Below are 15,864 nucleotides of genomic sequence, written 5' to 3' on the forward strand. Positions count from 1 at the left end.
ATATTCTTTTAGGAAAGGCTTGTTTCCTTTCCATAAGTACGCATTAATTTTTTTTTTCACACACACACACTGTATTTTATTTTTACAAGAGATAAATAAACTGACATCAAGCATTGTAAATGGATGACCACAACAAAAGCAACAATGATTGCAATTACCAAACACGAAACACACTCATACTATGTCATAATATTGACATTCAGTCCAGTAATCCTCCACTGCAACAGCTCCTTTACTTTGCAGTGAAAAGTGATTTGTATATTTTTTGCCTCTGAGTCCTTGTGGGATTTTTTTTTTTTTTCAAACAGAAAGTCACAAAAATTATAATCATCCTCATCAGTTCACTCAGTCCCATGTAATTAATTTTTAAAATTTTGATCTTTTGTTAGCACTTTTATGAATTCATCAGTTTTCCATTGGAGTTCTGAAAATGCTTATTCATTCAGTTCAGCAGTATAGTCAGTTACTAGAAACCTGTACTTGTCAGAGTCTTTTCCATGAATTCCTTGAAGATGAAACCCTTTTATAGGAATATATTTGCAAAAGCATCAGAGTACACCCAGAACTGTCTGCAAATGACAAAAGACTTAAAACTGACCATGGTTAAAGATTTGATGAAAGTTCATAATAATGCAATTGACAAGGAAATTTAGTTATTTCTGAGATATACATTTTAAAGTAATAACTAGAATTATGACTTATAACATTATACCAGAACATATAAGATTTTTAGAAATTTCATGTAATGTCTGAAACATTTATATTAACATATTTCCATACAAATAACCCAAAGAAAGTTTAGTATTAGTTGTTTTTTTGTTTGTTTGTTTATATTGCAGGTTCTTATTAGTCATCAATTTTATACACATCAGTGTATACATGTCAATCCCAATCGCCCAATTCAGCACACCACCATCCCCACCCCACTGCAGTTTTCCCCCCTTGGCGTCCATATGTTTGTTCTCTACATCTGTGTCTCAACTTCTGCCCTGCAAACCAGTTCATCTGTACCATTTTTCTAGGTTCCACACACATGCATTAATATACAATATTTGTTTTTCTCTTTCTGACTTACTTCACTCTGTATGACAGTCTCTAGATCCATCCACGTCTCAACAAATGACTCAATTTCGTTCCTTTTTATGGCTGAGTAATATTCCATTGTATATATGCACCACATCTTCTTTATCCATTCATCTGTCAATGGGCATTTAGGTTGCTTCCATGACCTGGCTATTGTAAATAGTGCTGCAATGAACATTGGGGTGCATGTGTCTTTTTGAATTAGGGTTTTCTCTGGGTATATGCCCAGTAGTGGGATTGCTGGATCATATGGTAGTTCTATTTTTAGTTTTTTAAGGAACTTCCATACTGTTCTCCATAGTGGCTGTATCAATTTACATTCCCACCAACAGCGCAAGAGGGTTTCCTTTTCTCCACACCTTCTCCAGCATTTGTTGTTTGTAGATTTTCTGATGATGCCCATTCTAACTGGTGTGAGGTGATACCTCATTGTAGTTTTGATTTGCATTTCTCTAATAATTAGTGATGTTGAGCAGCTTTTCATGTGCTTCTTGGCCATCTGTATGTCTTCTTTGGAGAAATGTCTATTTAGGTCTTCTGCCCATTTTTGGATTGGGTTGTTTGTTTCTTTAATATTGAGCTGCATGAGCTGTCTATATATTTTGGAGATTAATCCTTTGTCTGTTGATTCGTTTGCAAATATTTTCTCCCATTCTGAGGGTTGTCTTTTCGTCTTGTTTATGGTTTCCTTTGCTGTGCAAAAGCTTTGAAGTTTCATTAGGTCCCATTTGTTTATTTTTGTTTTTATTTCCATTACTATAGGAGGTGGATCAAAAAAGATCTTGCTGTGATTTATGTCAAAGAGTGTTCTTCCTATGTTTTCCTCTAAGAGTTTTATAGTGTCCGATCTTACATTTAGGTCTTGAATCCATTTTGAGTTTATTTTTGTGTATGGTGTTAGGGACATCTATTTGATTTGAAAGGTTATGGCTTCAGGAAAATTTTCAGTTTAGCTTGAGGTGATCTATTTCCTAGGTTGCTCAGAATGATGGCATCCCAGAAACAACACGGACTTACTCATGGTTGTGAAAAAATGCCTTTTTTGTTTTGGTGAATGTAAAAAAAAAACCCCAAAACCCAACAACAAGCATTTACGTATGTATTTACACATACAGACAAAAACAAATAAACCCAGCATGGTCCTTGGGCATTATAGGTTAAAAATAATAAATGTAAATTCTGATTGAGTAACGACTATGGAAATTTTTCTAACATTTTAGAAAAGCTGTTCTCTGATGCAGAGAAAATAATAAACCATGGTATCAAATGTTCTGTTCTGATAAATGAAGCAACTACAGAAAGTTTTATTTATTCAAAGTAACCAGTGCTTTTGATAGAAAAAAAATAAAAACAAGAACAACTCAACAATTCCCTTAATACTACTCAAAATGAACACATCAAACTTGATTTTCATTAGAATGTAGTTATTTTTCATACTAATAAGTCATAAACCAAGACCAGATTTTTGTATGTATGTAAACAATTATTGATCATCTTCTGGACGAGAATGCCAACTTTGTCTCCCTTTGTAAAAAGCAATTAAAATTTGACAACACTTCATGTTTGCCTCTTCTACAGCACCGAGTCTGCCTCATCTGCATCTTTCCGTTTCATGAGAAATATTAATTATCCACTGCTGTATGTAACACCAGTTATTTGCTCAGGATCAAGACCACTGGCAAAGCATCTTGGCAAAGCAGAATCTCTTTTCTTCTTTGATTTGACGTCATCAGATTCACTGTCAGATAAAGATTTTACTTTTGTGCCATCTTTTTCTTTACCAGCTTTTTCAGAATTAAGAAATACTTTAACTTTGGATGATCTGAATTTTCTTCCAGTTTTCAAGTATTGTTAGCACCTGTCAATCTCTCCCACTGAAGGATATACACCACCTTCCCATTCATTACACATCAGTCCAATATTTCTTTCCATCACAAAACCTTCAGGCTCTACCTCTTTGACTCATTTTACTCTTTTCTATTCTGTTTCTTTCCCATTTTTTGCAACACAGTTTTATTGGAGGAGTTTTTAAATTGTGGAGTTGAAGGGCTGTTATTCACTCTCTCCCAGGAGGAGGGCCGTGAGGAGTTGTACAAGAGGCCACTAAGTTTGGGGGTATGTTGTTTTGCAGCAAGAGATAACTGATACAGGGATTCTTAAATATTTATACTCTATACGATAAGATGGCTAATGAAAAGAAAAATTATTAGTCAATTAAAGAGAACTAATTGTGGCACTGGGTCATTTCAAACTCTTATTTATTTGTGATGAAAATTAAAGAACAAACATCGATAAGAAAAAACCAAGGACCTACCGTATAGCACGGAGAACTATATTCAATATCTTGAAATAACCTATAATGGAAAACAATGTGAAAAAGAATATATATATATATCAATATGTATAACTGAATCACTTTGCTGTACACCTGAAACTAACACAACATTGTAAATCAACTATACTTTAATTAAAAAAAAACGAAAAACAAACATCATCTTTCTTTGCTGAAAAAGTTATCTGGTGAGTTTCTCTCTGAGAACAAAAGCTGACTGGCAAACGTTTCAGACTGCCAAACTGCCACAGAAGACAGTGATTCAGAGTTGACCTCTCAACAAGATACATATCTGTGTTTCCACCAATAGTTGCCTGTAATATTGTAGAACACTTCTCTGGCAGCATTTTGGATCTCTCCTCAGTGAGATTATCTTTAAATCTCTTCTAAAGACATACAAAGAGTTTCTGTTTGTACCCATGCATTTACATAATTTAGTATTATAGAGAAATGAGAAATTGTCCTGATGATGAACTTCTAGCTCTAGTCCCAATTTGATGAAATAGGCAATTCATTTCACTCATTAAGATACAAAAACCTTTTTTTTTTTGTCATTTAAATCAAACACCATTATATAATGGACTATAACAAAAAGTTCACTTGAATTTGAAAGGTAAAATGTGAGAGGTCAAAGAAATCCCATAGGAGTCGGGGTTACTTTGGTCTCAGCTTTCCCTCATATCTCCCTTCAGGAACATGAATGGCATTTGGCCACATCTGGCCTCTTCCCAGTTTTATCTTCCACCATCTAATGTTCCATTCTCCCCACTTCCAGCCCTTATTATTTATGCTCCTCCCAAACACATGCCTTCACACTTTTGTTCCAACTGTGTGTTCCACCTTTAATACCTTATATGTCTAGCCAAACACGCACACACACACACACACACACACCCTACGATTCTGGAGCATCTTTATTTGGACAAGCAAATCTAGGTTTCTAACATATACCAATGATTAGTCTACCCATGTAATTAACCATGAAGGTTTTGGCAAACCTAGTAAAACGGAAAATATACTTTATCACCCAAACTTTTGAAGAATCAAAAAAATCCCCCAGTCTTAGTGAATTTACGTGTCACTCTCAAGCACAAAATATTCACTAAATAATTTAAGACCTGGAGAGTAAATGACTAAACCTAGTCGTCTAACAATGACATTATTTGTTGTTGAGTTAGGGCACTACAGGCCAGGATAGGATATTTAATGAAGCGCAATAAAGGCTGTTACCGGAAGCGTAGTGCATGTTAAGCCCTTTGCGAACATCATTTAACTTATTCCTAACAACTCTGTGGCATAGGCGTGCTTGTGCATGATTCTCAGCTGCGTGTTGGTGGTGGTGGAGGGGAGGCGTGTGCATCACATGAAAAGCTGCTCAACATCACTAATTATTAGAGAAATGCAAATCAGAACTATAATGAGGTATCACCTCCCACTGGTCAGAATGGGCATCATCAGAAAATCTACAAACAACAAATGCTGGAGAGGGTGTGGAGAAAAGGGAACCCTCTTGCACTGTTGGTGGGAATGTAAATTGATACAGCCACTATGGAGAACAGTATGGAGGTTCCTTAAAAAACTAAAAATAGAACTACCATACACCCAGCAATCCCACTATTGGGCATACACCCGGAGAAAACCATCATTCAAAAAGAGACATGCACCCCAATGTTCATTGCAGCACTATTTACAATAACCAGGTCATGGAAGCAACCTAAGTGTCCATCGAAAGATGAATGGATAAAGATGTGGCATATATATACAATGGAATATTACTCAGCCATAAAAAGGAACAAAATTGGGTCATTTGTAGAGACGTGGATAGACCTAGAGACTGTCATACAGAGTGAAGTAAATCAAGACAAAAATATCGTATATTAACGCATATATGTGGAATCTAGAAAAATGGTACAGATGAGCCGGTTTGCAAGGCAGAAATAGAGACACAGATGTAGAGAACAAACATATGGACACCAAGGGGGGAAAGCGGCAGGGGGTGGGGGTGGTGGTGTGATGAATTGGGAGATTGGGATTGACATGTATACACTAATATGTATAAAATAGATTAATAGAACCTCCTGTATTAAAAAAAAAAAAGCCCTTTGCGAACATTATTTAACTTATTCCTAACAACTCTGTGGCATAGGGGTGCTTGTGCACGATTCCCAGACGCGTGGTGGCGGCGGCGTTGGGTAGGTGTGTACACCGGGCAGATATGGTCGCCGGGACCCTTGGAGGCCGCGGTGACGTCACAGAACCTCGGTGGGGAGGTTCTCCGGCCCCGCTTTGTCTCGGAGGTCCACGCCGCGGCCCACACATAACCACTAGGAAATGGGACTGAAAAAGTGGCTCAGGGTCTCTCGGCGTCGTTTTTTTCCGCGTGGGGACCCACGTGCTCGTGGCGGGGGCAGGTCCACACCGCGAGGCCCGCGGGCCTGGCGCTTCCCACCGCCGCGTTCACGCGACCTGGTCCTGAGGTCGCAACCGTGGCCGCGGCGCCAGGAGCTCGAAGCCGGATAGGCTCGGTCGGGGTTATGGAGAGGCGGGAAGGTACCAGGACCCTCTGGGATGGGAGAAAACAGTCCGTCGGAAGACTCCCCCCGCCGCTCGCGGGATAGGCTCTCCCGCCTAGGATACCGGGTCGTTCCCTCAGAGCGCCACCGCCCGCTAGGGACCGCGCTTCCCTCCAACTTCGCTAGGGCGAAAGGGGCGGGCCCCGGTCAGCGGGCTCCGAAGCCCCACCCCGGCCCGCGCGGCCTGCCGGATTCGCCCCGCCTCCTGCGCGCCGCCGGCGGCCCCTCTTCTTCCTGCGCCACAGCTACAGGCGGCGGGCCTGGTTGCGGGTAGCGCTGCGACCTCGCCTGGGCGACAGCGGGCGCGGGTCCCGGCCCTGCGAGGAGCGCGCCGCGCGCCCCCTCCTCTGCGGGAGCGGCGGGCCGCGGAAGTGACGTGGTGCACGGGTAGGAGCTCGTTCGAATCGGTTCCCGGGTGATCCTCGCGACTGCGGCTGGTCCGCCACCGCCGCCGTCGCCGAGGGAGGAGCTGAGTGCGCCGTGGTAGAGGCCTTGCGCCGCCCCGGGGGCTGGAGCTGAAGCCGCCGCGCGGAGCCCGTACCTCGGCCTTTAGCGCGACGGCCGCAGGAGTCGGCGTTGCTGTTTTCTCTCCTCTTCCCCAATATGGCAGCGGCGGGCGGCGGCGGGCCCTCGGTGGGGACCGGAGAGGGCGGCGGAGGCGACGGCTACAGGACGGTGTACTTGTTTGACCGGCGGGAGAAGGAGTCGGAGCTCGGGGACCGGGCGCTGCAGGTCACGGAGCGCTCGGACTTCGCGGCGTTCCGCGCCTCAGTGTGTCAGGTACGCTAAGGAGGGATGCGCGGGTAGAGTTGAGGTTGGGAGGGTGACGAGAAGCCCAAGTTGCTCACCGGGGGCAATAAACCTGTCACCCGGCCCCGGTCCTGCGGCCTTGGCTTCTCCCTCCCTGGTGCCCGCCATGCCCGAGGCGGGCGGGGAAGCCTGGGGCCGGTCCGGGCGCCGGCCTCGGAGTGCGGAGCCGGCGGGTCGGTGGGCCTCCCTCTGCCCCGGCCCTGTTTCGGGGGTCGCGCCGCGCAGGCTTTGGTACCGCGGGTTTCATGGGCCCGGGGCGACCTTAGCACTCTGAGGCCGTGCAGCTCTTCTTCCAGTCGGGAAAGCCACTTGTGTCTCTTTCGGGTGGAACTTTTGTTTTGTTTTTTGTTTTTGTTTTTTTTTTTAAAGAAGAGAGCGGAGTTCTCCCCGATGGCTCTGTTAGGAGTGTTGTGATAGTTAGAAGTTGTGAAATTCCTGGAGTCAGTTTTCCTCAGGTTCGTTCAGTGATGCAGTAATTTCCCGGGTCGTTCTGTCAAGAAGGCTTGCAGGCCCGCCCTAGTGGGGTCCTTCCGTAGTGGAAACACTTGACCTAGAGAGCTTCGCAGGTGGAGCTGCCCTTCTGGTTTCCTGCACCCCCCAGCCCCCTGGGAGTTCCTGAACCACCCAAAGGGTGTCCAAGGGTATCTGCGGAACACCAAAGGACCTGTATACTCCCTGTACTAGTTTGCTTTAAAAGTTAATGACTATGTAGGCAAAGTCCTACTTTAAACTGGGAAGTCTTTTCTAGATCTGAGGTGTTGCTGGTGCTCGAGCTTCAAAGAAGGGGTATTGTCGTGAGCTGCATTAACCACTTGGGGCTCTTTTTAAGCGATAGAGAACACTTAGCTTCCAAGGAAAAAGGACTTGGTGTGAAGCACTGTTTTAACTTGAGCAGGCTGATGTTTTTAGTGCTGTTAACTCTGTATACTAGTTGCTGAAATAATTGAAATCAAGACTCAGGGGAAAAAACGACTTGAGAGGAAGGACTTTGATTTGTTCTGTATTCCCAGCGTCTGGAATTGTGCCTGGCACATAGTAAATGGCCAAATTAGAATGGAGACAAAATTTTATAAACTCAAAAGTTCATTCTGTGTATGGATATAGCAGATTCCCATGTCTTTGAAAAGTGAATGAATGAATGAATGCTCTTTTTTTTTTGATGAATGTTTTATATTCATCAGGGAAAGGAAACTCATGTTTATGATTTTTGTAGTTGATTATATAAAATATTTATATTGATTATATGTAAATGATTTAAAGTCATGACATATAAAAATGATTTTAAACTATCAGCACATTAAAGAAAATAAGGAACCAGAGGGAAAAAAGTAAACCCTTTTACTCACTGTGAAATTTGTAACCACTGTTAGCACTTGGAGTTATTTCTTTGTATCCTTACCCTCACCCCCCATTTTTAAATAACCGTAATACATGTCTATATTCCATTTTTTTCACTTAATATTGTCAGTATTTTTCTGTTTTAACGCAAGTCTTCATAAACGAAGTGGTCTGTTTTGTACCACTGTTTACATAACCATATCTCTCTTTTTTGTTGACATTTACATTACTTTCAATTTTAAGCAATACCATGATAAACATGTTTGAATGCATGGTCTTTTTTTTTGGAGACTTATTTTATTTTGTTTTTATTTTTTAGTTTAAACTTTTTTTTCCTCCTTTTTTTAAAACATTGAAGTATAGTTGATTTACAATGTCATGTTAGTTTCAGGTGTACAGCACAGTGATTAAGTTACATATATATATATATTCTTTTTAAAATTTTTTCCCCTTATATGCATAGTCTTTTATGTCTTTATTTTTCTTTGGTTTAGAATCTTAGAAGTGAAATTCCTGGATCAAAGGTCAGGAATATTTTTAAAGCTCTTGATACGTATTTTTAAATTGTTTTTCAGAAAGGTTGTACTAATTTACCCTCCCTGTAGAAATAATTCTCCCATGTGAGAAGTGTCAGTAAGTCTGCTACATATATAGGGGAAGTGTATTAACCTCTTATTACGGAAGTGGAAACTCACTTTTGGAGATGGTGACTCACTTAAGTCAAACAGATAGTACAAAAATTAGAATTCAAACCCAGAAGTCAAGTTCTTTTTGTTATTCCACTCAGCCTCAAATGATGTTCTGTGTTATAGGGAACAGATACATTCATTCCATTCCTTCAATATTTTAACAAGGAAAATATTTTCTTTGACTGATTCTTTTCCTCTCCTTTCCACTTTTTCCTGCTGGAACAGAGAAGGTTAAATTTGATTAGAAGTGGGAGGGAAGAACTAGTAAAAAAAAGGAAGGCTAACTTTTTTTTTTTTTGAGAGTTTAAAACATCATTAGATTATGCCACCTAATCCCATAACTTTGTCCCCATTACAGACATGAAGAACTGAAATAAGTTACTGAATGAAGTCTGAGTTTATACAGTTCATGAGCAATGAAACTGGGATTGGTATCTAGGTCTGTTTGATTCTGAAGCTTGTATTTTTTTAAAACAATCTCCACAATGTCCACACTATTTACTAAAGCCTTCATTTTCCTTTTTAGGGGAAGAGGCAGACAGTGCACTAAATTAAAGTTTTTCATTAAAACTGAAAACAAACTAATAAGTGTTTGTAGTGCTAGAAAGTATTATGGGTCCTAAACTGTTATTTGGGGAAAGCGCACTTTGTAGAAAAGAGGAGCAATCAAGAGGAAGGAAGAGGAAAAGGTGGATTTGGCAGAAGCCCTTACACCTGTGATAAGCAGTTATTGACTCACTTGAGCCCTTGTGACCTTGCAGAATCAAAGATTAGAAAATAACTTATTTGGCTAATTCTTAATATGCCCAAGCATTAAGTCCCATATGTGCAAACCCTCCTCTCCACCCCTAATTTTGAGGAAATGCCTACTTCTTCTCTTGTGTGGTTCCACTATTCCTTGTCACCCTTCTATAGCACTTGTTATACCATCATACTTAAAAAATAGTCTCTGCTTCTTGAGGGTAGGAGCCTTACCTAATAGTTGGTTTATAGCTGTTTAGTTAAATGAATCAATCTGTTCCTTCAAAAAAAATTTGTACGTAAGGTATATTATGTTAAAAATTCCAAAAGATGAAAAGAAAAAAGGTAAAAGAAGGTAGATGTAGGAAAGAGTAGAATAGTAACCTGAGGAGAACTAATAAATGGAAGTTCATTTGATTAAAGCATATACCAGTGCTGAGGCATGAAATCAGCTTTGAGTTTCTTAAGGGTCAAAACAAAGAAGGAAAGGTAATTGATACAAAATCCACAATGTCTATAAAATAAAAACATTCCAGCTGCTAACGATGCAAACCTTTGATTTGAGAAAAATTTCTCCCTAGATTCCTCACAAATCCTGATAAAATGGGCAACATTCTTAGAGATAGGAGAGGCTCTTCTTGTCTTGTCTTTTAATGCAAGTTACGCTATGTGTTGTTTAGGGTATTGCAGCCTGCTTTAAGCAGTTACCACCCAAATTTTTGTAGAGATTTCTCGCTCAAGTGCAATATGGGTGTTCCTGGTTTTGGTGTGGTTCAGGGACAGAACAATTGGATATAATACCAAAGCACATCATTAAAGGCTAGTTTTTTGTTCAGAGAGATGCATTGAACTATATAACTTCTGAGTGACCTAATCCATTGATGAAGTTTAAAGTATTCAGGATTTTATGGACTACAAGTTAGTTAGCTCTTCATAAATATTTCTTAAAATTGGCTTTTGAGAGAAGTTGGGCAGCAGATAGTTTGAAGCTAACTTAAAGACATGTAGGGCTGGTACTTTGGAAGATCCATATGCTTTAACATTAACCCAGAAAAAGGTGTAATTGAAGTGCTCTTATAAAAATGAAAAAGCCCAGGGTTTCCCTGGTGGCGCAGTGGTTGAGAATCTGCCTGCTAATGCAGGGAACACGGGTTCGAGCCCTGGTCTGGGAAGATCCCACATGCCGCGGAGCAACTAGGCCCGTGAGCCACAATTATTGAGCATGCGCGTCTGGAGCCTGTGCTCCGCAACAAGAGAGGCCGCGATGGTGAGAGGCCCGCGCACCGCGATGAAGAGTGGCCCCCGGTCTCTGCAACTAGAGAAAGCCCTCACACAGAAATGAAGACCCAACACAGCCAAAAATAAATAAATAAATAAATAATTTAAAAAAAAAATGAAAAAGCCCAGTCACAACTCTTGCCCAAATAGAATGTCATCCTGCTTTCATATAGAGAAAGGCAGAGGAAATGTATCTGTATTCAAGGCCAGGTGAGTACAGATACACGAAAGACTTTAGTTTACGTCTGATAAGATAGATTTTTAGACCAAAAATATGGAGAGAGAAGAGTATGACATCTTGAATAAAAGCATAATGAATAATGTAAAAATATTTAACTTATGTTTGTCGAATACCAGAGCTATAAAATATTTAGAGAAGTTATGAATTTGAGAAATAATTTTTATAAAGGATTATAGATAAAGCAGAGAAAAAAGATAGCTTATGTATCTTAATTGAATAATAAAATTATGGAGAGATTGTGTGAAATATATATAAATACTTTTCAGATGTACATAGATCTTAAAAATTCAATTTAATTATAAAAATATGTATTTTTTTCTACAGGATATGTAACCACATGATCTAACAGTTGGGACATTGTAGAAATAAAGTAGTAAAGAACTGAGAAATAAAGACTGTCTTGATTATACAAAAGCCTAAGATCTGTGAAGACAATTTCTATTTCTGTAAACAAATAGAATCTTTTCCCCATCAGTTTATGTCTATAGCTTCATTTCTCTTGGGTGGAATTGCATAGGATATGAGTATTTTTAGTTTTACTAAAGTATACCAAATTGCTTTTCAATATGGTTGTACTGACTTTCGGGCCTATCCGAAATGTGTAAGGTCCATCTTTCCTATATGGAAGCCTATACTTTATTTTTTTATCCTTCAAAATATGCCTGTCTTTTTAGTAGAACTTTTTAAAAAATTGAAGTATAGTTGATTTACAATGTTAGTTTCAGGTGTAGAGCAAACTGACTCAGATATATATATACACACACACACACACACACACACACACACACACACTTTTTTAGATTCTTTTCCGTTGTAGGTTATTACAAGATATTGAACATAGTTCCCTGTGCTATACAGTAGGTTCTTGTTGTTTTTCTATTTTATATACAGTAGTGTGTATCTGTATTTTTTTTTTTTCTTTTTTTTGGGCTATGCGTCTTGCGGGTAGTTCCCTAACCAGGGATTGAACCTGGGCCACCACAGTGAAAGTGCCGAATCCTAACCACGGGACCACCAGGGAATTCCCTAGTAGTGTGTATCTGTTAATCCCAAACTCCTTATTTATCCCCCCTGCCCTGCTTTCCCCTTTGGTAACCCCAAGTTTGTTTCCTATGTTTGTGAGTCTGTTTCTGTTTTGTAAATAAGTTCATTTGTATCTTTTTTTTTAGATTCCACATGTAAGTGATATATGATATTTGCCTTTCTCTGTCTTACTTCACTTCGTATGATAATCTCTAGGTCCATCCATGTTGCTGCAAACAGCATTATTTCATTCTTTTTTATGTCTGAGTACTATTCCATTTTGTGTGTGTGTGTGTGTGTACGTGTGTGTACACACACACACACACACACACACCCCACATCTTCTTTATCCATTCATCTGTTGATGGAAATTTAGGTTGCTTCCATGTCTTGGCTATGGTAAATAGTGCTGGAATGAACATTGGGGTGTGTGTATCTTTTCGAATTAGAGAGTTTGTCTTTTCCAGGTATATTCCCAGGAGTGGGATTGGGATTGCTGGATCTTATGGTAACTCTTTAATTTTTAAAGGAACCTCCATACTCTTCTCCATAGGGGCTGTACCAGTTTACATTCCCACCAACAGTGTAGGAGGGTTCCCTTCTCTTCACACCCTCTCCAGCGTCAATATTTGTAGACTTTTTGATGATGGCCATTCTGACCAGTGTGAGAGGATACCTCATTCTAGTTTTGTTTTGTTTTTTTAAAATTTGTTTATTATTATTATTATTTTTTGGGCTGCATTGGGTCTTTGTTGTTGCATGCGGGCTTTCTCTAGTTGTGGCGAGCAGGGGCTACTCTTCATTGCAGTGCGTGGGCTTCTCATTGCAGTGGCTTCTCTTGTTGTGGAGCACAGGCTCTAGGCGCATGGGCTTCAGTAGTTGTGGCACGCAGGCTCAGTAGTTGTGGCTCGCGGGCTCTAGAGTGCAGGCTCAGTAGTTGTGGCGCACGGGCTTAGTTGCTCCGCGGCATGTGGGGTCTTCCCAGACCAGGGCTCGAACCCGTGTCCCCTGCATTGGCAGGTGGATTCTTAACCACTGCACCACCAGGGAAGTCCCTCATTCTAGTTTTGATTTGCATTTCTCTGGTGATTAGTGCCATTGAGCATCTTTTCAGGTGCCTGTTGACTGTCTGTCTGTCTGTCTTTGGAGAAATGTCTATTTAGGTCTTCTGTCCATTTTTAAATTTTTTTTTTTTTTATATTGAGCTGTATGAGCTATTTGTGTATTTTGGAAATTAAGCCCTTGTTGGTTGCTTCATTTGCAAATGTTTTCTCCCATTCCGTAGGTTGTCTTTTTGGTTTGTTTATGGTTTCCTTTGCAGTGCAAAGGCTTTTAAGTTTAATTAGGCCCCATTTGTTTATTTTTGCTTTTGTTTCCATTACTTTAGGAGACAGAGCCAAAAAAAGTATTGCTGTGATTTATGTCAGAGTGTTCTGCATATGTTTTCCTCTAGGAGTTTTATAGTATCCGGTCTTACATTTAGGTCTTTAAACCATTTTGAGTTTATTTTTGTATATGGTGTTAGAGAATCTTCTAATTTCATTCTTTTACATGTAGCTGTCCAGTTTTCCCAGCACCACTTATTGAGGAGACTGTCTTTTGTCCACTGTATATTCTTGCCTCCTTTGTCTCAGGTTAATTGACCATAAGTGTGTGGATTATTTCTGGGCTTTCATCCTGTTCCATTGAGCTATGTGTCTGTTTTTGTGCCAGTACCATACTGTTTTGATTACTGTAGCTTTGTAGTATAGTCTGAAGTCAGGAAGTGTGAATCTTCCACTCTGTTCTTCTTTCTCAAGATTGTTTTGGCTATTTAGGATCTTTTGTGTTTGCATACAATTTTTAGAATTATTTGTTCTAGTACTGTGAAGAATCCCATTGGTAATTTGATAGCGATTTCACTGAGCCTGTAGATTGCTTTGGGTAGTATGGTCATTTTAACAAAATTGATTCTTCCAATCCAAGAACAAGGTATACCTTTCCATCTGTTTGTTCATCTTCAGTTTCTTTCATCAGTGTCTTATAGTTTTCAGAGTACAGGTGTTTTGCCTCCTTAGGTAGGTTTATTCCTAGGTTGTTTTGTTTTGTTTTGTTTTGTTGATGCGATGGTAAATGGGATTGTCTCCTTGTCTTTCTGATAGTTTGTTGTTAGTGTATAGAAATGCAACAGAGTCCTGTATATTAATTTTGTAACTTGCAACTTTACTGAATTAATTGATGAGCTCTAGTAGTTTTCTGGTGGCATCTTTAGTATTTTCTATGTATAGTATCATGTTATCTGCAAACAGTGACAATTTTACTTGTTCTTTTCCAATTTGGATTCCTTTCATTTCTTTTTCTTCACTGATTGCTGTGGCTAGGACTTTCAAAACTATGTTGAATAAAAGTGGTGTGAGTGGGCATCCTTGTCTTGTTCCTGATCTGAGAGGAAATGGTTTCAGCTCTTCGCCGTTGAGTATGATGTTAGCTGTGAGTTTGTCATATACGGATTTTATTGTGTTGAGGTATGTTCCCTCTGTGCCCACTTTCTGGAGAGTTTTTATCATAAATGGATTTTGAATTTTATCAAAAGCTTTTTCTGCATCTATTGAGATGATCATATGGTTTTTATTCTTCAGTTTGTTGATGTGGTGTATCACATTGATTTGTCGATACTGAAAACTTCTTTCATCCCTGGGTTAAATTCCACTTCATCAAGTGTGATTCTTTTAATGGAGGCCTATACTTTATATTATCAGGACTTAAATTTTTTGCCAGCCTTGTGGGAATGATAATCAAAGTTTTAATTTTCTCTGATAACTAGGATGAGCATCTTTTCATGTTTTCCAGTTTTTTTCTTTATGGCTTGCACTTCTTGTGTATTTTCAGAAATCCTTTCTCTCGCCTCTCAGAATGATTTCCCTATTTTTCCTCTACAATTTTGAATTAAAATGTAGCTGCTTTAGTTCTCTTGGAACTTATTTTTGTGTATGTTGAGATGGGGATTTTTAAAATCTATTTCTGTACAATTAAGTAGTTGTCTCAGTAATATTCATTGAATAGTTTATTCTTTTCTCATCAATCTGTAATGTCATTCCCCTATTTGCCAAGCTCCCTGTGTATGTATGTGTGGGTCTGTTTCAGGGTTCTCTATTCTCTTCCACTGGTCTATAATAGTACATTTTAAGTTAGAAATTCTTCTCATTAAAAGCTTCAAACATACACAAAGAGATAGTAGTATAATGAACCCACGTCTAATCATCATCCACATTCAACAGTTTCCAAGTATTTACCATGCTAGCTTCATTTTTGCCTTTTGAAGCATATTCCAGGCCTTAGTTTACTTCACTCCTGTATACTCAACATGCACTTCTATTATCACACCATCAAAATTAACATTTTTAATAGTATTGTTCAGTCCATATTCAGATTTGTTTATCTCAGAAATGTTTTTTTATAGTTGGTTTGTTTAAATCAGGGTCCTTATATTGAACTTGGTTTTTTATGTTTCTTAATTCTTCTAAAATTTAGAGCATTTGAGCAAAGTACCTTCCCCCAGTCTTTTTTGTTTTTCCTGACATTGACTTGTTGAAGAAATCAAGTTGGTTTGTCTCTCGTATTCTACATTCTGGATTTGTCTGTGCTCCTTTATGGTGTAATTTAGCTTGTTCTAACTCAACATATCCTATAAACTAGAAGTTATTTTTAAAGGCTTATAATTAAGATTTAGGTTCAGCTTCTTTGGGGTAGGGAAGCAAAAAATACTTCATAGGTGGT

General features: G+C 39.4%; 1 protein-coding gene and 1 pseudogene across 7 annotated transcripts in view; one reads left to right on the forward strand and one right to left on the reverse strand.

Annotated features, from left to right (window-relative positions):
* Window positions 1–47: 47 nt before the first annotated feature.
* LOC309610561 (chromobox protein homolog 3 pseudogene) lies at window positions 48–5,953 on the reverse strand (annotated as a pseudogene). Its single transcript has one exon. The product of its transcript is annotated as a chromobox protein homolog 3 pseudogene (transcript).
* A 281-nt stretch (window positions 5,954–6,234) lies between these two features.
* The window catches only part of SMCHD1 (structural maintenance of chromosomes flexible hinge domain containing 1), a 133,971-nt gene continuing 124,341 nt past the window's right edge, over window positions 6,235–15,864 (forward strand). For all 6 annotated transcript variants that reach the window (XR_014233989.1, XM_082353451.1, XM_082353448.1 and 3 more), the window contains exon 1: window positions 6,235–6,768. Coding sequence is in view for 5 of the 6 variants with exons in the window: in XM_082353451.1 (XP_082209577.1) it covers window positions 6,592–6,768 (177 nt within the window). In the remaining variant the exon portion in view is untranslated. The remainder of the gene's footprint in view (window positions 6,769–15,864) is intronic.

Source organism: Balaenoptera borealis (genome assembly GCF_965194805.1).
Source record: "Balaenoptera borealis genome assembly, chromosome: 14".
Taxonomy (NCBI): domain Eukaryota; kingdom Metazoa; phylum Chordata; class Mammalia; order Artiodactyla; family Balaenopteridae; genus Balaenoptera; species Balaenoptera borealis.